This window comes from Myxine glutinosa, chromosome 3 (genome assembly GCF_964187855.1).
Source record: "Myxine glutinosa chromosome 3, kmMyxGlut1.1, whole genome shotgun sequence".
NCBI lineage: Eukaryota > Metazoa > Chordata > Myxini > Myxiniformes > Myxinidae > Myxine > Myxine glutinosa.
In genome coordinates, this window is record NC_136263.1 from 126501448 (window position 1) to 126525084 (window position 23637).

At 44.0% G+C, this 23637-nt stretch overlaps 1 protein-coding gene across 18 annotated transcripts in view; it reads left to right on the plus strand.

Annotated features, from left to right (window-relative positions):
- The window catches only part of LOC137423219 (DNA (cytosine-5)-methyltransferase 3A), a 549884-nt gene that overhangs the window by 276694 nt on the left and 249553 nt on the right, over positions 1 to 23637 (plus strand). For 10 of the 18 annotated variants that reach the window (XR_010983654.2, XR_010983655.2, XM_068110127.2 and 7 more), the window contains exons 7-9: positions 6274 to 6438; positions 21182 to 21289; positions 22319 to 22354. Coding sequence is in view for 16 of the 18 variants with exons in the window: in XM_068110127.2 (XP_067966228.1) it covers positions 6274 to 6438; positions 21182 to 21289; positions 22319 to 22354 (309 nt within the window). In the remaining 2 variants the exon portion in view is untranslated. The remainder of the gene's footprint in view (positions 1 to 6273; positions 6439 to 21181; positions 21290 to 22318; positions 22355 to 23637) is intronic. The other 8 variants (XM_068110132.2, XM_078774534.1, XM_078774535.1 and 5 more) reach the window with 1 other exon arrangement.

Sequence of the window (23637 nt, forward strand, 5' to 3'; positions counted from 1 at the left end):
AGCGAACGGCTTGCGAGTACGGTGACCATACCTTGGGAACCACTGGTCCGATTAATTTCAAACCTTGAAAAGGCACATCCTCGGGTCCCCAGCAATATACCTGGCAAGTTTCAAGTATATCGGACCCGTGGTTGTCGAGAAACAGCGGTCACAGACAAACACACACACACACAGACACACACACAGAGATTACTGGAATTATAGATAGATGTTAGCCGCTATTGGCATTGCACGTGGTATATGCTGGGGAAGCTTAGTCTTAGCGGTGCGAATTTTTGTCTACGCTGATGTCGCTGATGACTCGCCAACAAGTGACGAAACTGATCCGGCAGCTGAGGGGGCCTTGCAGCATTGCGATTCTCATGTATGTGCTATTTGTGAATGTCTGCAGCTGTGGAGGAACACAGGTTGGGTTTGGAACAGCAAAGGAGGTGATATGAGTTTCCCTCGCACCGAAAAAGCCTTCTCTTTCCTATCATTTGCAGCTGTTTCTTTTTCGCACCCCATCCCTCCTCTTTCTCCATTTTGTTCATTTCATTCAATGAAAAGATGGTACAAAAACATAACATCTCCCTTGAAACCCCATATGAAACCAAGAAGCCTAAAATATTATTTTCATTTATTCAAGTATTCTTCTTATTCAAATGAAAAGAAACACTTGCATCCATCTTGAGAGAATGGACAGGCAGTCATCAATGACATTTATCAATGGTGTTTCAGATCTATTTCAACGAAAAAATATCATGAAGCTGCTCCCTGTTTGATGCAGTAATATAAATCCATTTTGTGCAACGTGTGCATCGAGTGACGTATCTACACTGGAGGACGTGCCGACTACAATAACTCAGGCCATACATAGCATACCTATTTATTGAGTTTCACACTCAACAGCCAAATTATTTAGGATGTTCTGCATTTTCCCATCTGCTCACCCAAAATAACATTTCAATGCAGTGACAATATCCTGCAAGCAGCTTATTGCATACATGCAAATTTCCTGCTCGGATGTCACCAGCAAAGCACTCACTATTACATGCACCAAGTAATGCTTCCGTTATCAACTATAATGCACAACACTATCATGGCAATAGTTCATCATGACCAGGTGAACAGGAAATAACCTGAAATGAAACAAATTATTTCAAGAAAGAGACTTTCACTAACCCACTCGCATTATATTTGTGTTTGTGAATTGAGCTACAAGCAAGAATTGCAATATCTGCAGCAATAAGCATCTGTCCAGATAAAAGTTCTGTTTTTGTCCATAATCTCACAAAGAATGTAAAATTTGCTTGTATCTATGTGATATATGTTGTGATACTGTTTGAATATTATAGAGATCAGATTAAAAAAAAAAAAGATTTGGCTGAGAGGAATACAAGAGGAGGGGAGTGGGGTGGAGGTGGGGAGAAGTACCGGAGGGATTCCATATAAATGTGGCATGCAGCATGACTGGCACGATTACCATGGTGATATTTATGCTGGTGAATAGCAATGACAACAGGTGTATTGGATATTGCAAAGGCTGTTTTCGCAGTGGGAGCCTTTCACACAACAGTAGAATAAATAGACTACTATTTTCCATGACAACGTGTCTGTATGATGCCAAATGGCCAGATGAGCGTATTGAAAATTGTGTGCAACAGAACGCTTTGGTCTGAAGCCATTTGGAATGTCAAACATGCAGGCCGCCATGACAGTGAGTTGTGAGACAGATCAAGGCAGTAAGAACTGAAAGGAAATGTCGACAATCACCTTGAATTACTCTGCTCTTATCTGATCTCAAAAGATAAGCACAGCAGAGTGTGATTCATGCTCGTACTTGCATAAGAGACCTTTGTTTAAGGATTGGTGAGGTGATGTCGGCTGGCGACAGCAGGATGACTTGGTTGGAAGCATACTCACCTCCTCAACTGTCGAATCCGGGATTTGTTACGTAGTTGAGTTTGATCCAACTCCAAAATCCGTTCTGATGCAGTAGTGGCAGTGGTTGCTATCTCAACAAAGCACACCCTTCAAACAAGGACCTGTCTGATATATGTGTGTATATATATATATGTTGGAACCCATCTGTGGATCGGTCCCATCGGCCGATGGGTCTGACCCATCTGTGGATGCACGAGAAATGACAATGCAGACCCATCGGCCGATGGGTCTGCGCCATCTGCGGATGTGTTGTTCACCTTGAAGGAATGTGTATGCATCAATGGTGGATGAGCATGTTTATTTGAACCTAAAAATATTATCTTATTTTTATCTTATCGACAAACGGTTATCGACAAACCACATGTCACGGACTGCTTTATAAACATTTATGACATCAATTGCTTATTTTTAGGTTCAAATAAACATACTCATCCACCATTGATGCATACACATTCCTTCAAGGTGAACAACACATCCGCAGATGGCGCAGACCCATCGGCCGATGGGTCTGCATTGTCATTTCTCGTGCATCCACAGATGGGTCAGACCCATCGGCCGATGGGACCGATCCACAGATGGGTTCCAACATATATATATTTGACCTTTTGAACCTATACGGATTATCATTAACCTTTTGATTTTTTTGTTATTTTGATTTTTTAAATTAACCTATTAACCTTTTGACTTCAAAATCAATAGGCTTCTTCCTTATGACCAACTCCACCATTTAATGAAGTTATGTAAATATTGGTATAAAGTTATGACATGTAGGCGATTGACATACCATACAGACAATCTGACAGAAAGACAAACAGACAGAACTAGAAGGGCACTCGGTAGAGAGCATACCTCCGCCAGGCAGTTTATGTTTTCTATCCCAATGATAGGCCGGATCTGGATTCGGACCTGAACCGAAATCTAATCGGCTTGTTATTGTCACCAAACCAACTCGTCCCCCAAGTTTATTCATAACTCGTCCATAAATTTTTAAAATACCATGTTATATATCGTTTTTCACCCGATCTCTCAATTGTGAAAATTCACTTAAAAATTTAAATAACTCTCGTATCCGAATCCATATTCAGAGCATGAATTCCATCGTGACGGAATCACCATGTGCACTCTAATTTTGAACATATAAGGTAATTATCTTGAATGCTAAGAGCAGAGAGAATTCAATTATATGTATTGAACCAGAACTGTCACATGGCTACAGACGAGTACTACTCTCAGTGAGGCAGACCAGGTAATGTGATGGCATCACACGTGGGTGACGATTTTCATGGAATTAATCAGATATTCACCAAAATCAAATCAAATCTTCTTTGTCACATACACTACCTCTCTGCCGAATTTTGTTTGAATCCGTCCACAACCTTTTGAGATATCTTGTTCACAGACAAACAGACAGACAGGGGTGAAAATATAACCTCCATCCACCTTTGGTGGCGGAGGTAATAACGCACAATACCAACCAATAAACTTGAAATATCTTAGATTTTTGCAAGTAACAAATGCACAAACACTTGAAATTATTTACAAGATATACACTTTGACATCATCTATACCGACACACCACCTTGAATTGTTGATTAATCTACACTTACACCAACCATCACCGTTACCGATGTTCAACCGTGAATTATTACCCGGCGCTCGTGAAGCGAAAAGTGGGGCTAAGCGATCAGTCGTGCGTACGTGTCTACATTTTGTTAAGAGCATACATCGAAAACCGTTCAGAGTTGGAAATTGAAACTTTACCACATGTTACATGACCATTTGATATAGCGGCCACCCTTTTGAGGTCAACAGAGGCCAAAAGGTCAACATTGGCCACATTTCTAAAATCCTCGATTTTCATCCTAATTGGTTTGAAGAGGATTTGCACATCAGGTTAACTGAATTCAACCACCAATTATTTTGAAGGTCAACATAGGCCAAAAGGTCAACATAGGTCAAAAGGTCAACATAGGCGAAGTTTATAAAATTGTAAATTTTCATCCGATTGACTTGAAATTTTAACAGGATTTTCAGATCAGCTCACTTAATTCAACCACTTATTATTTTTGATGTCAACATTGACCAAAAAGTCAGCATAGGCCAAGTTTCAAAAATTGTCAATTTTTATCCGATTGACTTGAAATTTGAAGAGGATTTGCATGCAAATTTGGTCAATGAATTCAACTACCACTTATGTGTAAGGTCAAAATGTCAACATAGGTCTGCCTCATTTATAAAATTGAGAGATGGTGCCAAAAACTACATATATCATGATATCTCAAAAAGTTGTGGACGAGTTATGACAAAACAAGGTGGATTTGAGTTGGTTAGGTGACGAGAACAAGCAGATTCGATTTTAGTTCAGATCTAGCCTATCAGTGTGATTAAAATAAACGGTTCAGCCTGGCGGAGGTATGCTCCCTCCCAAGTGTCATTCTACTTTATTCTGTTTTGCAAGTGTCGCTCTATGAGTGATTATTACCCCGCACATGCGAAGCGTAAAGCGTGGATAAGCAATCGGTCATTTACGTACATACATACAACAACAACAACAACATGCATTTTAAGGCCATGTTCCCTGCTAGAGCGGGGGTTAGCCTTGCGGTCCCCATGACAATCTTCTCCATTTTGCCCTATTTTCTGCATCTCTCCTTGTTAACCCCCTTGCCCGCATTTCTTCTTCCACCATCTTTAGCCAAGTCTTTCTCGGTCTTCCCCGTCCTCTACTTCCTTCTACATTAACTTCCATCACTCTTCTCAACCAGTCACTTTCATCCTTCCTCAATACATGACCAAACCATCTCAACCTGTTCCTCTTCACAGCATCAATCACAGGCAATATTCCCATCATCTTTCGCAATTCATCATTTGTCTTCCTCTCTCTCAACGATACTCCGCACATCCATCAAACCATTCGCATTTCCACCCTTTCCAGCCTTCGTTGCTGCTCTACGTTCATTACCCATGTCTCGCTCCCATAAATCATAACACTTCTCACACATGCAGCATACACCTTTCCCTTCAGCTTCAGCGACACTCTCCTCCTCATCAGCACGCCACTCAGTTCCCGAAACTTCTTCCATGCACATCTCACTCGAGCAACCGTTGCCGAGTCTGATCCACCTTCTCCATTCAGCATGTCTCCGAGGTAGCAAAATGTTTTCACACCTTCCAGCTTCACGCCGTCTCCAAGATCCAACTCAACATTTCCTCCATCTGCAGCTCCCTCTGTGCACACCTTACATTTGAATGTAGCTGCCACACTGGTTAATGACCCTCTCAGACCACTACATTTTTGATGAACCCACTCAGCACACATTGTACATTGAATGGAGTTCACTCCGACACCCTTCCTACACACAGCACACGGCCACTTCCCAGTTCTTTCCACCTCACCACATGCTTTACCACTTGCCATCACCTTTGTCTTTCCGATATTCACCTTCAGACCTTTTGTCTCCATACATTCCTTCCACTTGTTCATCTTTTCCTTCAGTCCATCCATACTTTCCGCAATCAACACCAGATCATCTGCATACAACAACTCCCACGGTAAACCCTCCTTTACGGTCTGAGCCAGCACCTCCATCACAGCTACAAATAGTAGTGGACTTAGTACTTAGTACTTAGTACGTACATACATACGTGTCTGGATTTTCCCAAGAGGATACATCGAAAACCGATAGCTCGCCTACTCTTTGCGAAGGACACCTTAGGATCTGTAACGTACACAAACTAATTCCAGCAGATGGAACACCCATTTAACGTCCATCCAAGGGACACATCACCTTGCCTGTGAAACACCTGGATGTCAGTTTATAGCTGGGTAGAGATTCTAACCCATGCTAGACAGCTTAGAGATGAGTGGGTGTACCTGCAAGCAATCCCACCAGCCCACTTGTGTTGTTGTTTTACACATTTTCATTTTTTGTCCTTATTTCATAGATATGACCTAGCTTAACGTCCATCCGATGGACGATACACATTACCTGCAAAAGTCCAATCCAACAATTTATTGTTGCACCGATTAATCAAACTCAGACTGGACAGCTCAAAGTGAAGCTTGATACCTCTGCATCCTCTCTTTCTGTTCTATCTGGTATTTATTACAAAGGCAACGGCCTCCAATACAAACATTCCACAATACCTTTTGGTCCCTCTTTGTGATCCTGACTATTTTATTTATTGATTCCAATCCACATAATTTGTGCATATTATTTGCTCTCAACATTATGCATAGTTACTGAATATTCTAGATCCAAAGTGACTTCAGTTGACTAATTGTGACTATATTGTTTTAAGGCCCTGCTGTGATGGTTTCAACATGTGATTTATTATCATTGGCAGGATGGCTATGGCTTCAAAACTGGAGAACTCATCTGGGGAAAGATCCGTGGGTTCTCATGGTGGCCGGGCCGCATTGTTAGCTGGGAAGAAGCTGAGCAGTTTTACTGGTATTTCACAGAGGGCACGCGATGGGTCAAGTGGTACGGTGATGGCAAATTTTCTTTGGTAAGAATACCTCGTTGACGTGGCTGCATGGCTGTTTTTCCTGATTAAAATGTTCAATGAACCCACTTGTGAACCCATGCAGTGATGATATATTTGATTATTCCTTGTTGAGTGAACTATCTCAATGCTGCTTCTAATATGTAATGCTAAATCAGTAAGCAAAACCTAAGATGGATTTATTACTTGCAAAATAGAATATTTTTCAAGTATATTGGTAAGTTGACTTCGTTATTCTGCCTATCTGTGTATTACTTGGCAAAAAATTATTTTCTGACAAAGTATGTTAATCGGGTTTGTTAATGACTTTGACCAAAAAGTATATTAATCACTCCGGTTTGTGTGTGTGTTGGTGTGTTTGTGTGTGTGATTGTGTGTTTGTCTGTCCGCTCACTTATACTTGCCTACAGGTCACAATTTTAAACCGAACTTCACGAAACTTCACCAAATTGTAGAATTGGTGGTCCCACAGAATCCTATTTGTTTTTTTTAGGTCAAGGGGTCAATGGTCAACTCAAGGTTGAACTTCTGAAATGATCAATTTTCATCTGAAAAATCGTCCAATGTTTACCCTTGTAACATGGAAATTAAACAGCAATTGCCTCGTGCATCACTAAATTGGGAAAGCAAGTATTTTGAGGTCAAAATGTCAAAGATCAATTCAACGTCACACTCCTAAAATTATAAATTTTCATCTGAAAAATCAATTTTCATCCGATATATATATTTTTATGTTGGAGGCTCCAGGAACGGACTATATAGTCCTCATTGTAGCCAGGCCTTAAAAAAAAAGAGAAGAAAAGTGTGTGATGAAAAGTATATGATGTTTGTTTGAGAGAAAGAGAGATTGAAGCTAGGCCGGTAGATATAGTTTGAGTGAGACAGAAAGTAAGACCAGCAATCATGGCACGGAGAGTGTAAGATGGTTCTGGGCACCACTTTAATGCTCCTAAGTTAGGATGGTAGTACTGCCCTGGGCGGTTCTGTCTACAACCTATTATCTACGATTCACCTGAGCATTGATTAAGATCGTTAATTTTAATCCTAATTAAATGGCCAAGTTGAAGTATCGATGGCAACTTTTTGGGGGGGGGGGGGGGGGCAGGGGGGGAGGAGGATGGATTTGCAAGTATCATGCTCTGCACAACCCCTTTCTTGTTAATTACTCTGTTGCTAATATCTAAATTTGGCAGTGGTGACGCCTTATAGTTTTTGGCCAATCAATTTTGTCTAATCAAGAATGACACCCACCAGAGAAGTTGCATCTGTTAGTTTGTCCCACAACCTAAAGAGGATGGGTAACCTGACTCCTACTGAAACGAAAAGGGCTGTTTTACTCCATCACAAGTTCACAGCTCAGCTTGAGTGCTTTATGCATTGGATTCGAGAATGTGGGAAATCACATTCCCAACTTAGTGTCAAAAATAGTGAAACTAGAATTGCAGGCATTCGCAAGTGAATGCATTAAATGTCTCCCATAATTTGCACTCCTCATCAACAAATATGTTAAAACTAGAATGTCACTCAGGAGACATTCAGGAGCGCATACCTTTGTCACTCAGGAGCGCATACCTTTGCTGGAATCAACAGATTACATTTTGTAGCCCACTGATAGGCCAGATATGCAGTTGTACCCCATCTTCTTCCTTGTAAAACAGCCAACCTGTCCACCAAGTTTCGTCCAAATCTATCCATAACGTCTTGAGATATCCTGCTTTCAGACAGACAGACAGGGGTGAAAACATAACCTCCATTCACCTTTGGTGGCAGAGGTAAAATTAGGTTGCAAAATCGGTGTCAAGCAGCCCTAATTCTCAGTCCTATTTTTTGACAGATTTTAGCGTTTGACCCATGTAAACTAGAAATTGCACTTATTAAAACTTAATAAATCAGAACTGAAAAAAGCATAAAAACAAATAGTGTATTATAAAATGTTGGTAAACGCAAATATTATTGCTAAGTGGTCATATAAAACATGTGGACATGTCATAAAGGTTGACTAATTGGTGAAATGTGATCAATGGTCACACCAGTGCATAAATAGGTCAGCCTAGTTTGCAAAATGGGATCTATGACACCGGAGGGTGCATCATCACCGATGATAGGTGAGCACATAAATCTTTACCACATTAAGAAATTAAGACACCAGACCAATATTTTCCTGATTCACTCTGAAAGAGTCATGGTAAGGTACACTCTTTATGCCAAGTGTTGGCTGGATTGGCTGAAATACAAATGTTTGGCAGGCCAAAAACATTGGTTTTGTGAACGATTTTCACAATTGACCCCAATATAATCCCCCAAAAATCCCCCAAAAATCGCAGTAACAGGATTTTTACCTAACATGGCAGTTGGCCTTTGACCTCGTGACCCCAAAATCGAATCAGTTAATCTTTACATCATTATACATATCTGTACCAAGTTTGAATTAGATCCCTGTAGGCATTCTGAAGTTATAGACTGAATACAGACTTTGACTTCTTGACCCCAAAATCAAAACCAAAAAGAGGCAGACACGCAGCCCAGAGGGGAGAGCACTACTCAATCAAGTTATTGATGAAGGCCTTGCAGGTGGACAGGAGTTCAGGACTCTACGTCGTGGCACATACAGGCCGTACTGGCCGCAAATGGTGGCCAACACCCTATTCAGTGACTTTTCATTGGTGTTTCCATTTTTTGGTCCAATACCTATATGTATAAATTATATATGTATATGTACAGTCGTGGCCAAAAATATTGGCACTCTTACACTTCTTTGAAATAACTCCCGCGTGAGCCCGCGTGAACTTTTGCGCATATCGTCATGGTTTCTAAGCATACAAGTAGTGTAGGAGATGTGTCCGCTCCAAAGAGACAGAAATAAGTCATGGGCCTGAGACAGAAAGTGGAGCTGCTTGACCGACTCTATCAAGAGGTGAGAGTGCGGCCTCTGTGAGCAGACATTATGGCATCAACGAGTCAACTGTGTGCTACATAAAGAAGAACGAGGAGTCCATTCGCACAAGTGTCACATAGAGTGCAGTACCCAGCACCAATGTGGTGACCCAGGTCAGGGACATCTACATCTAGGTCAGGGAGAAGGCATTAAATGTGTGGTTAGAGGACAATGCCCAGAGGAACATTCCTTTAAATCAGTGGTTCCCAAACATTTTCATTTGACACCCTCCCCCTTTTGGTTTTCACCAAACTCTAATGCCACCCACCCCCCACCCCCCCAAAATTTTTTATCGAAATAAATTTGTTTCAGATGCAGTAAAGTGCTGTCGGACACTACACCGACATGGCCACTTCCCACTGTTGATATGACACTACTACAGAGATGATTGAATAAAATGAGCGCACAGCTCCTTCCGGCTGTACGTCCAGACAGGAAGTTCTGTGAGTAGGTCACCCGGGTTTACATAGTGAAAAAGTTAATCCGGGCAAAGCAAATTGCACAGGAGATGCTGATTTCGCAGATGGAAAATGGAAAAGGAAGATGGAAAAGATATATGGAAATGCTGTTGAATACAGAGAATGAATGGGATGGCAACATAGAGAGTGACCCAGTTTTGGGACCGGCAGAGAGGATAACTGAGAAGGAAGTTGAGGAAGCGATAAAAGCAATGAAGGGTAGAAAAGCGGGAGGGCCGACGGGAGTTGTGGGAGATATGTTGAAGGCAGCAGGAAGTTGGGGTGTGAAGAGAATGACAGAGATCTGTAATCTGGTGGTGAAAGAAGGCCGCATTCCTGTGGATTGGGAACTGAGTACCCTCGTCCCTCTATACAAGGGGAAAGGTGACCCTCTGGAGTGTGGCTCGTACCGAGCGATAAAGTTATTGGAGCATGGAATGAAGGTATTGGAAAGGGTGTTGGAGAGGAGGATAAGGAAGAAAGTGAAGATCGACGAAATGCAGTTTGGATTCATGCCAGGAAGAGGAACGACAGACGCGCTTTTCATTGTGAGGCAGTTGCAGGAGAAGTACATGGAGAAGAGGAAGAAGTTGTTTCTTGGGTTTGTTTGATCTGGAGAAAGCATTCGATCGGGTTCCACGCAAAGTATTGACATGGGCATTGAGGAAGTTAGGAGTGGAGGAATGGTTGATCAGAGTAATGATGGAAATGTACAAAAGAGCGCGCACAGCTGTAAGGACGAAGGACGGGAACAGTGGTGAGTTTGAAGTGAAGGTGGGAGTGCATCAGGGGTCGGTACTAAGTCCACTACTATTTGTAGCTGTGATGGAGGTGCTGGCTCAGAACGTAAAGAAGGGTTTACCGTGGGAGTTGTTGTATGCAGATGATCTGGTGTTGATTGCGGAAAGTATGGATGGACTGAAGGAAAAGATGAACACGTGGAAGGAATGTATGGAGACAAAAGGTCTGAAGGTGAATATCGGAAAGACGAAGGTGATGGCAAGTGGTAAAGCATGTGGTGAGGTGGAAAGAACTGGGAAGTGGCCCTGTGCTGTGTGTAGGAAGGGTGTCGGAGTGAACTCCATTCAGTGTACAATGTGCGCTGAGTGGGTTCATCAAAAATGTAGTGGTCTGAGAGGGTCATTAACCAGTGTGGCAGCTACATTCAAATGTAAGGTGTGCACAGAGGGAGCTGCAGATGGAGGAAATGTTGAGTTGGATCTTGGAGACAGCATGAAGCTGGAAGGTGTGAAAACATTTTGCTACCTCGGAGACATGCTGAATGGAGAAGGTGGATCAGACTCGGCAACGGTTGCTCGAGTGAGATGTGCATGGAAGAAGTTTCGGGAATTGAGTGGCGTGCTGATGATGAGGGGAGTGTCGTTGAAGCTGAAGGGAAAGGTGTATGCTGCATGTGTGAGAAGTGTTATGATTTATGGGAGCGAGACATGGGTAATGAACGTAGAGCAGCAACGAAGGTTGGAAAGGGTGGAAATGCGAATGGTTCGACGGATGTGCAGAGTATCGTTGAGAGAGAGGAAGACAAATGATGAATTGCGAAAGATGATGGGAATAGAGCCTGTGATTGATGCTGTGAAGAGGACCAGGTTTTTTTTTTTTTTTTTTTTTTTTTTTGTATACAAGATCGAGGCTCGTGAAAGAGCTAACATTAATCACACAAAAAGACAAACCGACACACAAAACACAAAAAACAAGGGGAGCGGCAGACAAGATGGGGAGAGAGGGGGAAGGACACAAACACAACATTTGAGAGCAGGGACATCGGGAGGACTTGGGGGGAGGTGGGAGAGGAATAAAACATATGAATACTGCAAGGACTCTGGGGTGAATTACCGGGGGTAGAAAAGATCAAGGTTTTCGATGGGGGAAGATAATAGATGGTGGTGAACAGCTGTTTTAAAGACCTGGAGGGAGGTGTGGGATTGAAGGGAGTGGGGAAGTTTGTTCCAGAGGCGGGAGAAAAGGGGAATTAAAGAGTGAAGGTGAGCAGAGAGCCTAGATTTTGGCAGTTTAACCATAAGAGGGTTGCAGGCAGATCTTGTGCGACCTGAAGGAATATTGGGGGGACAGAGCACAGAGAGAGCTGGGGGAGCAAGGCCGGCGAGGAGTCGGTAGAAGACAGAAAGACCACCAACCTGCCTGCGGTGAGTGAGTGAAAGGCCCTCGGAGTTGACTACATCGCAGGAGATTCCAATTATTCTGAAAGCTTTGGCCTCAACAGCGTGAAGCCGAGCAAGGTGTGAGGCAGGAGCACCAGCCCAGAGGGGGGAACAGTATTCCATTGAGCTGCGGATGAAAGCCTTGTATGTGGTGAGGAGCTCAGGTGTGCCAAGAAAGGACTTCGCACGACGGAGGATGCCCAGTCGGCGACTGGCTTTGGAGGCCAGCTTGGAAATGTGGTTTTCCCAAGAAAGATCATGGCAGATAGTGAGACCCAAAAGCTTGAGCGACAGAACTTCTTGGAGAGGATTGTTGAGAAAGTAGATGGGAGGGTTGTCCAGTCGGTCCTTTCGGAGAGACATTGTAAGAGTGTGAGATTTGTCAGGATTGAAAGACATGTTCCACTTGTTTGACCAGTCTGTGATTTTGTCCAGGTCTGCAGAGAGTTAGGAGGCTGCAGACTGCCGATCTGAGGGATGAGGAATGGAGCGGCAGATAGTGGAGTCATCAGCAAAGAGATAGAGAGGATTTTCCAGAGAGTCCGAGAGATCATTGATGAAGACCAGAAATAGCACAGGGCCCAGAACACTACCTTGGGGAACTACAGCCAGAACAGGAAGGGAAGATGAGAGAAATCCATTCGGGGCCGCATGTTGCCTACGACCAGAGAGGAAATCCGCAAGCAATGAGTGGAGATTTCCCTGAATACCATAGGAGGTGAGTTTGGTGAGCAGAGCTGGGTGCCAGACCGTATCGAAGGCACGTGATATGTCAAGTGAGACAGCTCTGATTTCCTGTTTGGCATTGAGGACCTCCATCCATTGTTGAGACAGCAGAAGCAACATGTCTAGAGTAGAATGACCTGGTCTGAATCCAAATTGATGATCAGAGATCAAGCCATTGGAGAAGAGGAAGGATTTGATATCTGAGGCAATGATGGATTCCATGACTTTGCTGATAATTGGGAGCAGGCTGATTGGTCTGTAGTTGCAAGGATCTGTTTTTGCACCTTTTTTATGTAAAGCGGTAATGTTTGCTGATTTCCAAGATGCTGGCAGATGATCTTGAGCAAAAGAGAGGGTGAAAAGAACAGAGAGAGGGTGAGATAGAGCGGCAGAGCAGGATTTTAGGACCCGAGGGCTGATGCCATCTGGTCCAGTTGCAGAATCAGAGTCGAGGTTTGATAAAAACTTCTCCACCTTGTCAGGAGAGAAGGACACAGAGTCCAGGAGCAGTTGGGTTCGACTGGGAAAGGTGGGAACAGAGAGAGATGGGTTTGGGACACAAGATTTTGAGGCAAACACAGAGTTGAGGCATTCGGCTTTGTCACGTTTGGTGTCAACTGTGTAGCCAGTTGAGGTAAGGGAGGGGATGGAGGGGGAACAAACACCAGAAACGGATTTGACCAGACACCACCAGGATTTGGAGGAAGGAGACAGGTTTGAGAGTTCAATCTTGAGTGTGGAGAGATAGTGCTTCCTGGCACTCCTGAGGGTAGAAACACACTTGTTTCGAGCTTGGTGGAAGGAACTGAGATTGCCTTCAGTTGGATTTGCCTTCCAAGATGCAAAGGCAAGTTGTTTCAAGGCAACTGCCTCACCACAAGATTCAGTGTACCATGGATGGGAGGAAGGGTAAGGCAACTGAAGATGAGATGGAATAAATCTGTGCAAGAGAGAGAGCAGTTTGCTTTGGAAGAATTCCCAGGAAGAATTGATGTCAGAGGCATTAGAGATGGGAGACCAGTCCAGTTGATTGATGGCTGCTTGCAGACCGTGCCAGTCGGCCTGAGTGAAATGCCAGACTCGTCGACGCTGAGGAGGCTCTCTGAGAATGGCCAGAGAGATGTCCACTTTAACAAGCACATGATCAGAAGAACCGATTGGAGCAGAAGAAGAGCAGCAGACATTAGCAGGGAAGTTAGTCATAACCAAGTCCAGAAGAGAAGATACTCCATTGACTGAGATCCGGGTCGGGAAATTGACAGATTGTGTCAGTCCCAATGAGTCGCAGAAGTCCTTTGCTGAGGTGCCATGGCTGGTGAGAGATGAACGCACACCCAGCCAGCTGGCATGATGACAGTTGAAGTCGCCACATATGAGGAAGAGAGAGTTTGGATGAGTTGATAGAAGTTGGTCCATGTTGTCCGACAGAGAAATGTAAATGGAGTCATCACTGTTTCGAGGACGGTACAGAACACATATTAACAAAAGGTGGGAGCGGAGAGGAAGCCTTTGCCAGAGGTACTCCTGTGGGTGGGGTGGAGAGAGGGCAGTGCAGGGAGAGTGAGGAAGAGAGTTTTTGATAAAGATAGCCACCCCACCACCAGGACGAGGCTCAGGTCTATCGTACCGGAGGAGGGAGTAACCAGGAAGAGATATTAAGGAATCAGAGACATCTTGAAGGAGGAAAGTTTCTGTTAAGCAGATCAAGTCTGGATTTTCAGAAGCAACCTGAATGGAGAGATCAATCATGCCTAAGTCACACATAGGCGGATTTGTCGGCGACTACTGGCGACTGGAAAAATCGCCACCACCCGCCGACAATCGTAATGAAACCGTAATGGACGGTCGCCTGTAGTCGTGGTTATCCTCCCCATGTCGGCTGCAGTCGGCAAGAGCCGCAAAGGGGCCAAATATTTTTTTAAATGTTTAAAAACGGTGCGCTCAGTCGCACTCGAAAAAAATCCGCCATGCTGTCGTGATGGAACCGCCATGCTGTCGTCGGTATCCGTAATAAGAGCGTAAAGCGGCCGCAACCCAGTCGCTCATAGTCTTCCGCAATCGCCCCACCAGCTTGCACGGCAGAGATGCGAATGCCATACGGCCTTCCTGCGGCATCTTCCCGACTACGGGCCGACACTGTTGCGGCTGCATATCGACTACAGAAGAACTGCCACGTCTCCCCTGCGGCTATGGGAGACTGACGACGACAGCAGTAGGACTAGTGGCGGCCGAGTTACGGCCATTGGCGACAGAGATACGACTGCCTGGCAACTGCATTACGACATACCACGATTCCATGGCAAGACAGGATGGTGTGAGGCTTTCCGTGGAGTGAGGTCCTGTGGTGCCGACAAGGATATGGCTTTATTGTTTGGACTTGGGACTTTTGGGAACTTTATTTTTGGGACTTTGGTCCTTTGGAAACTTTATTTATGGGACTTGGGACCAGTGGAAATAATTTGTTGGACTTTATTTCCATTCTCTCTCCCTGCAGAAAAGTTTGATTATTACATTACAATAATACATCTTTATTAACTTTCTTATTGGACATCAAACATCTTTATGCTTCATGTCATACATCATTGAAATGAATAAAGTGAAATGTAAAATAGAGAAATAAAGATTTAAAAAGTTGTGTGAATCGTCTCCAATTGTCGGCGGTCTTATTGCAGTCTTGCGGACGTCGGAGTAAACCGCCACCCGGCCCCAATGCAGTCGCCGCGATCCGCCATCGGTCGTAATCTAGCCGCCAGACTGTCGCCACGCTGCCGCCGTGCATCCGCAATGCAGTCGTCGTCGATCTTCAACAGTCGCCATCCCACTCGGGGCGTCGTCGCAATGCAGTCGCAATGTGGCCGCCTGCAGTCGCCATACTGCCGCCTGACCATATTTGACCGCCCGAAATCGCAAGTAGTCGCCGAAAAATCGTGATCGCCGGCAGTCGCCAGTAGTCGCCAAAATATCCGCCAATGTGTGACTTAGGCATCAGGTTTGAGCGAAGGCCCCGGATGTTTGAGGTCCATACCATTAGTGAGGAGAGAGGGGGAGCATCGGGTGCAGGACAGGGGAGGGAGGGGTAGGGTCAGATGAAGGGTGAGAGGGGGATGTAGGAAGAGCAGTTGATAGTGTGTCAGAGATTACAGAAGAGTTACAAGAAAGGGAAGGATGAGGAGGACGAAAGGTTTGATGGTGATGGAATGAGGCACAGTGAGAGTTTGTTTGAGGGGGGGGCAGAGGAAAGTAGAAGGTTGGGGGAGGTGGAGGTATGACATAGGAGGGAGAGGAAGTGGGGAGGAGGCAGCTTTGAGAAGGAGGTGGGAGGAGGGAGAATTTGGGAGGGATGGTTGGGGGGGAGATTTGAAGGGGAGGGGCAAGGGGGGAGTTTAGAAAGTGGATGATCAATGAAAGATGAACATATATAACAAGTTGGGTTTGTTGTGATTTTCAAGTTAGCGATTCGTTTAAGAACGATGGAGGAGGGATGGAATGAATGAGAATTTAGAGCATGGAGTGATTTGGAATCATAAGAGATTGAATATTTTTTTGAAATGGAATGAGTTGAAGAGGAAATTGAAAGGAGCCTTTTAAATCAGAAGAAAAACAACGTGTTGTAATAAACCACTGAATAAAACACTGAAGGGGATAGTTGAAACATATTTAAACAGAACTGTGAAGAACAATCTTATATTCACAAAAATACCAATGGGGAGAGGAAGCCTAGAGCGACGACCACGAGTCACTTGAACAGGGCAAAAGGTGGAAGGCAAGGGGAAAATGGGGGCGGGGCGAGACAGCGCACGTGGGCAGAGGCAAAAGCACACGAGAAAGGGAAATAAAAGTTTTTTTTGTTTGTTTTTTTGTTTGTTTTGGGGGGGGGGGGGTGTGGGGGTTACAACGTTAGACAAATAGTAGATGTTTGGTGAAGCTTGGTGGAGAAGGGGAAACCAAAAAAGCTAGCAAAACAGCGAAGGAAGGAACAACCTTCGACGGGGGAAGCCTGAGGCTGCAAGGCCTTGCTCGCGACGCGGCAAACAAACGATTAATATATGAAAGATAAACACTGAGAAACTTCCAAGGGGGACACTATAAGTTCACACACCGAACGATAAATACAGTTTCGACAAAATACAATTGTGAACAGACTTAACTTTGAAAAACGTGGAGACCGTGTGGACCGTCGAAAACCCCTGCCACCGTCTCCAAGATCTCGCGAGATCTTCTTGAGATGGTTTGGTCATGTGTTGAGGAAGGATGAAAGTGACTGGTTGAGAAGAGTGATGGAAATTAATGTAGAAGGAAGTAGAAGACGGGGAAGACCGAGAAAGACTTGGCTAAAGATGGTGGAAGAAGAAATGCGGGCAAGGGGGTTAACAAGGAGAGATGCACAAAATAGGGCAAAATGGAGAAGATTGTCATGGGGACCGCAAGGCTAACCCCCGCTCTCGCAGGGAAAATGGCCTTTAAAATGCATGTTGTTGTGTATGCTGATTTCGCAATCGCTATACCAACAATGATTCCAACATCCTCCTCCCACAACCGGGGCAAGGGAAAACCAAGCTTGTACTGTTTAGTTTACAAATCCAGTACATGCGGTGTTATTCACAGGCAGCAGCATGCACGGAGCTAGAGCAATGTCTGAAGGCCATGGGGGTATTGCAAGGGATAGAACGTTGGAGAACGTTGGTTTTACCATTTCAAGGAGTGGTGCGGTCTCAAAAATTTAAAGCTCACAGGCTCCTCACATTTCCCTGCTCAATTCCCACAAATAATCAAGAAGAAGGGTATGTACTGGACCAGGTTTTCAACACAAATGCTGAAATAAATTTTATTATGACCAGGTCTTCAACACAAATGAGACTGGCCTGTTTTGAAAAAATATCCCAACGTGAACTTTTATCTCAAATAGGAGGGGACAGCATTTAACGCAGCAATGGACTAGCTATCTCTTCTTCTTTGCCCCAATGCCAAAGTGGACTGCATGGTCCAACTCATGATGCTATCCGTGCTCTGAACCTGCGTGCTCTCAAGGAAAAAACAAGCACATTCTGCCGGTATTTTGGAGGGCCAACAAAAAGGCGTGGATAGCAGCTGCCATCTTCATGGATTGGTTATACAACTGTTTCGTCCCTCAAGTGGTGAGGTACTGGCAGAAAAGAACCTCTCCTTCAAGGTCCTCCTGCTGGTGGACAATGCTGCTGGCCATCTCGAGGCACTGCAGGTGGCCCATTCAAATGTCAAGGTCATTTTCCTGCCACCGAACACCACTTCCCCGGTCCAACAATTCGACCAAGGAGTGATATCAACATTTAAAAAGTATTATACCTGCCACACCTTTTGTCGCATCTGGAGTGCCATAGAGTCTGACTGACATGACTGTCGGAAAATGTTGGAAGGAGTTTAACATAGCCCACTGCATGAGCACTATCAAAGACTTGCTGGACGAAATAAAAGCCTCTACCATCAACGCTTGCTGGCACAATCTATGGCTACAGGTACGAAGCTTCAGGGGTTTTTCCCGACACCATATAAGAGAGGCGGACAATTGCCGGGTTGGCACGGAAGGTGGCAGTGGGAGGATTTGACGACATGAAGGCTGAGGAATTGGAAGATCATTTCGCATGGTGAGGAGCTGACTGAGTTGGAGGCCATCATCAAGGCTTCTGAAGAGCAGGAGGAAGACAGTGAAGAGGAGGAAGAGGTGGTGAGGCCCCACCTGCCCATCAAGTTCCTGGCTGAGGTGCTGCAGGATATGAGTTTAGTCACTGACAGGTTACAATATGCCGACCCATCGATGGAGCGGTACTTCCGGTTCAAGACGGGGTTGGATGATGTTTTGCTGCCAAACAAAAAGCTGCACAGAAACCTGCAGCAATCTGAGTACTGCTCTCCCATCTAGGCTGGCTCCTGTGCCTCACATCTTGCTCAGCTTGATGACATAGAAACCAAGCCTTCAGGATTGTTGAGGATTATGGGCTTCTTCAGGATACCTTCAGGATTATGGACCTATCACTTCACCATCACAGATGGAATGGTGGCCTCTCTCTCTTTCACCGCCTTATTTCTTGTCTTGCACCTTCTGCCATCTCCGTGCTTTGACCCCCACATATTTCTGCAGGGCACAAACAATCCACCATCAACCCCCTTCTGCTGAAACTACCTTAATCCAGGAGCACTGGTCACCTCCAATCATTCATTCATCTTTTTCCCCACTTTTGGAACCAACTTTCACATTCTCTTCAATTTCATTCTCCCCTCCAGGTCTTCAAGCCAGTTGTTCACCAGCATCTCAGATTGTTCCCAAACAAAAACCATGATATTTTCTACCCTATTTAACCCCCCTCCCCCACTGCAATCCCTCCGCCATCCAAATATTCAGATTTCCAACCTTGTAGTTTCCTTCTTTATCCATGTTGTTCTCTCCATGCATCTTCTTCTGCTCCCCGTTCTTCCCAACACCCTTTGCGTGTTCAGCTTTTCTTTATCCTGGCCTTATACTCTAATGTTGGTGCCCCCCCTCCCCCTCTTTCAGTCTTTCTACTGTTCCTTTTACGTCCTCTTATGTCCTGATCCATTCAGTTATGTCCTGTACCTCTACCCCAAGCCTAGACAATGTGTACAAAAATAAGAATAAAGTCAGCCACGCACTGACGTGATTCGTACAAATGATACCAACACACTCTGGGAGAAAATCCCATTTGTTTTCTAGACATATTTCCAAATAAATGACGTCATTACCTCCACTGAAGGTGGGCTGAGGTCATGTTTTCACCCCTGTCGTTTTATTACTTGCAAAATCGAAGATTTTTCAAGTATCTTGGTTGGTCAACTTTGTTATTCTGTCTGTTTGTCTGTCAATCACCTACAGGTCACAATTCTAAACCGATAGAAGTCATGAAACATTACTAAGTTATAGAGGTAGTCACAACTGAAAAGCCTATTGATTTTGACATCAAAGGTCAAATTTCTAAAATCGTCATTTTTCATCTGATTGACTTTAAAGTTGAACAGGATTTGCATATTAGGTCGCTGAATTTGGAAGTCCACTATTTGAGGTCAAAGGTGAACTCAAGGCCAAATTTCTAAAATCATCAATTTTCATCTTATTAACTTGTAAGTTAAACATCAATTGCATGGTGTATCACTGAATTGGGAAAGCAAGTATTTTGAGGTCAAAATGTCAAAGGTCAATTCAAGGTCAAACTTTTAAAGTCATCAATTTTCATGTGAAAAATCAATTTTCATCTGATTGACCTGAGCTCTGATTAAGATCTGTTGATCTTAAATCGCCACTATTATCCCACCTTGCGGGGTCGGACGGGGGAAGCTTGGCCCAAGTCCTTCACGAACCGGCCTGGCCAGGCATGATGTGAAATTGTACAATTTGTACAAATATGCAAATATCTGTGCAAATATACAAAGAATTGTACAAAGATCGTCAATTTTAATATTGATGAAATGTACAATCTGATGTATGCATGGCAACTTTTTTTTTTGGAGGTGGATGTTGCTCGTATCGTGCTCTACACGACGTCTTTCCTGTTTGTTTGTCTGTCTATTTGGTTGTTTGTCTGTGAACAGGATATCTCAAAAAGTTGTGGACAGATTTGGACGAAATTCGGTGGAGAGGTTGGGTATGTGACAAGGACAAAATGATTAGATTTTGGTGAAGATCCGAATCTGGATCCGGATACGAGAATTTTTAAATTTTCTAAGTGATTCTTCACAATTGAGTGATAGGGACAAAAACGACATGTGTCATGATATTTAATAAAGTTGTGATGACTTGTGACAAAACTTGGTGGATGAGTTTGGTAAGAGAGGAACAAGCCGATTAGATGTTGGTTCAGGTCCGAATCCAGATTCGACCTATCAGTGGGATACAAATCCTAAACTGTTCAGCTTGGTGGAGGTATGCTCTCTAACGAGTGTCATTATAGTTTTGTTCACACTATAGTGTCATTCTCATGGTATTTTGTTGTTTAAAAATACATTTAATAACACATCAGATTATTTTTTGATGAGTGAGAAGCAGACAATTGTACCCCCTAAGGCATAAGGAGGCATCAAGCCAGTAGAAATCCCTTGTGGATACCGTGGTGGTGGTTTGTATGCAGCCTGTGGTGGCTGGTAGTCCGCTTGTACTCATTTTGCCGACCTCAGAAGGATGACAGGCTGAGTCAACCGACCTGGTGGCAATTCAACGGCTGACATGGGCTCGAACCCAGGACCCTAAGATTTCAAGCCAGCCACCTTAACCATTAAACCAACACCAGACTTTTTGTGGATACCATGAAAAACATGCACGTGACATCAACTGAGTTTGTTTGTTCTTTTGTGAAATGATTGCAAATATAATTCATATGATAATATTGAGACATTTAAATTTTATTTTTGAAAGATTAGGCTTTAATGTCGAATAATAAACATGCTTTTTCCTCTGTATGCAGGTTCCTGTGGAAAAGCTTGCTATGTTCTGCAAATTTGAAGAGTACTTCCACCCGTCAACATACGCCAAACAGATCATTTACAAAAAAGCCATTTTTGAGGCTTTGTCGGTAAGATATTTGCATATTTTGTATTTTTCTGTGATTTGACCCTCCCCCAGTCCCATCCTCATCTGAACATATGTTGCATGCACCATTCAGCTTTCCCTTCCCCTTGGCCGTCTCTTTTTTCCATTTTTCTAAACTTTCTCTTCTACTGCTCCTCCCAACTCACCTTATTTCCTATTTTTATGCTCCTGTCCTCCGATTTTTTTTTTTTAACCTTTATCAATTTCATATTTGGCAATTCAGGGATATTGTTTTGCGCAATTCAATTGCCTGCGTGCGCAATTCAATTCATTTGTCAACATGGATATAAGCAGACAAGGAATGTCGACTAGTATTTATTTGGGTTGATCTGTTGTTATTGCATCTATGTTGTGCTGTTTATGTGTCTTGAGATATTCATTCCCCGTTGTGGTCTTCATCTGCATTGTTTTATGTGTAGAAAGTTGCTTTCTACCCACCCCCAGTGTTTGTGTCAAAAACCACCATCCCTTAATCACCCCTTTTTAACGTTCTTTCCCATGTGATCTGTCTTTTATGTTCTGAGTTATGGGCCTTTAGAGGCTGAGAATGGAGGGGCTAAGTGCATCATAGCTTAGCATGGGGACAGATTATATAAAGGTGGATGCAACCTGCATGTGGGAGGAGAAGCCAAGTACCTCACTGAGGGAAGCTGCAAGCAAAACTGCGGGGGCTTTCATTTACTGGGCGGACTCTGCCACATCCACACAGCTAGCCCCTAACCCCGCCCCCCTCTTCTCATGCCGGGAGCAGACTTTAGCAAGGACATTGGTTCTTTGCCTTCTTGTGCCTCATCACAAAAGGTCCAGCTGTGTATTCTAATTCTAAGTCTGGGCACAGCCAGCTTATTCTTCTGTCCTTTCCATGTTGTTTATCTCTTGTGGAATGACTGAGGCATAAGTTAGATGAGTATCCCATTCATTTGTTGATTTGTGGGTATGTATGGTAGAGGCTTAACCGGTGTTCATTGTTATTGTTTGTTGTTTTCTTCTCATTGTATTCCTGCCCCCGTAGTTTCTGATTACATTATTGAAAACCACGTTGTCCCAGGTAAATTTGGGTGGTTTTGATCGTGGTTGCAATTGTGCACATCCATTAAAGGAAAAATTTGATGTGGGTGATCATTGCCCATAACACCGCTGTGCCGTATACCTAGCAACTCCGCTCGGTCATTATTAGAGATTAGGCGTATGGCACTGAATCAGCACAGTGCATCTACTGGCTTATATATTTATATTTACGTGGAGTGGTGGATCCACAACTTAAACATGGTAAGACTTTAGTATGGACCATGTGCTCGAGTAGGGTAAAATTACCCCTGTATTAAGGGTCTGTCAGACATAAGTTGTATGTAATATGTGCACTGAGAAGGTGGTGATCATAATCTTAGAACATTGTAGAGTAAGGTGATATTGTGTCTGACTTTCTGTACATGTGAGGCCAGGTCAAGTGATTATAAATAAATGGTACTTTCATGGTTTGTCACGAAATAAATGGCACATCGCCCTGTGCCATGCCAACCTGCACGACGTCTAAAACCACTGGTTGTGGTCCAGTAGAGTTTTACTTGTGCCTTCCTCAAGGTCTTGCCTCATTCTCTGCGTAACGCTTTGAGTCTGGTATTTTGGTGCCTTAGCGGGGGGAAGTTTTATTTCCCTTGTATAATAAGGTCTTGTGTTCCCTTCCCTATTTGTCTGTGTTTGTGAGTCAGATCAGTCCGGGTTTTGTTTTCTTGTCCATCCCCATGTCAGTATCATTTTATAATCAACCATTTATTTGATAAGGAACGTCTTCCCATTCTTTACCGAGCTGCGTGAACAACCACCTGTTGCGGTTTATATATATATTGTTACAGTCCGCGGATAAGGATGTTGTTTGCCGAGCGAAGGCACCGCGGCCGAACAGTTGTTCCCCGACTAAACCCGATTCACCCAAACGTTGGCCGTATCGCGCCACAGATATTCAATGGGGAAAAGACTAAGACGACGAATGCAAAGAGGAAGAAGAAGAAGACGTACAGAAGAGTAATGGGGTTTATTATTTACACACACATAAGCAAAAAGAGCAGTCACGATTATTTACAGGTGACATGAAAACGCAGGTGACACAGTGAAAATTACTAGCTTATACAGACTTAGTTTACTACCCAGGACAGCACGAACAAAACAAACTCACGTACGCAAATGGATGGAAGGGTAGGAATCGTTTGGAGGGATGAGCAGGTGGGATCACATGGCACAGCGAGCAGGTCCACTCCGGGCGGGAAGCGAGGAGCCGGCAGCTCCTTGTATTCGGCTTTACAGCGCACGCCGGCAGGGTCACTCGCTGCCCCG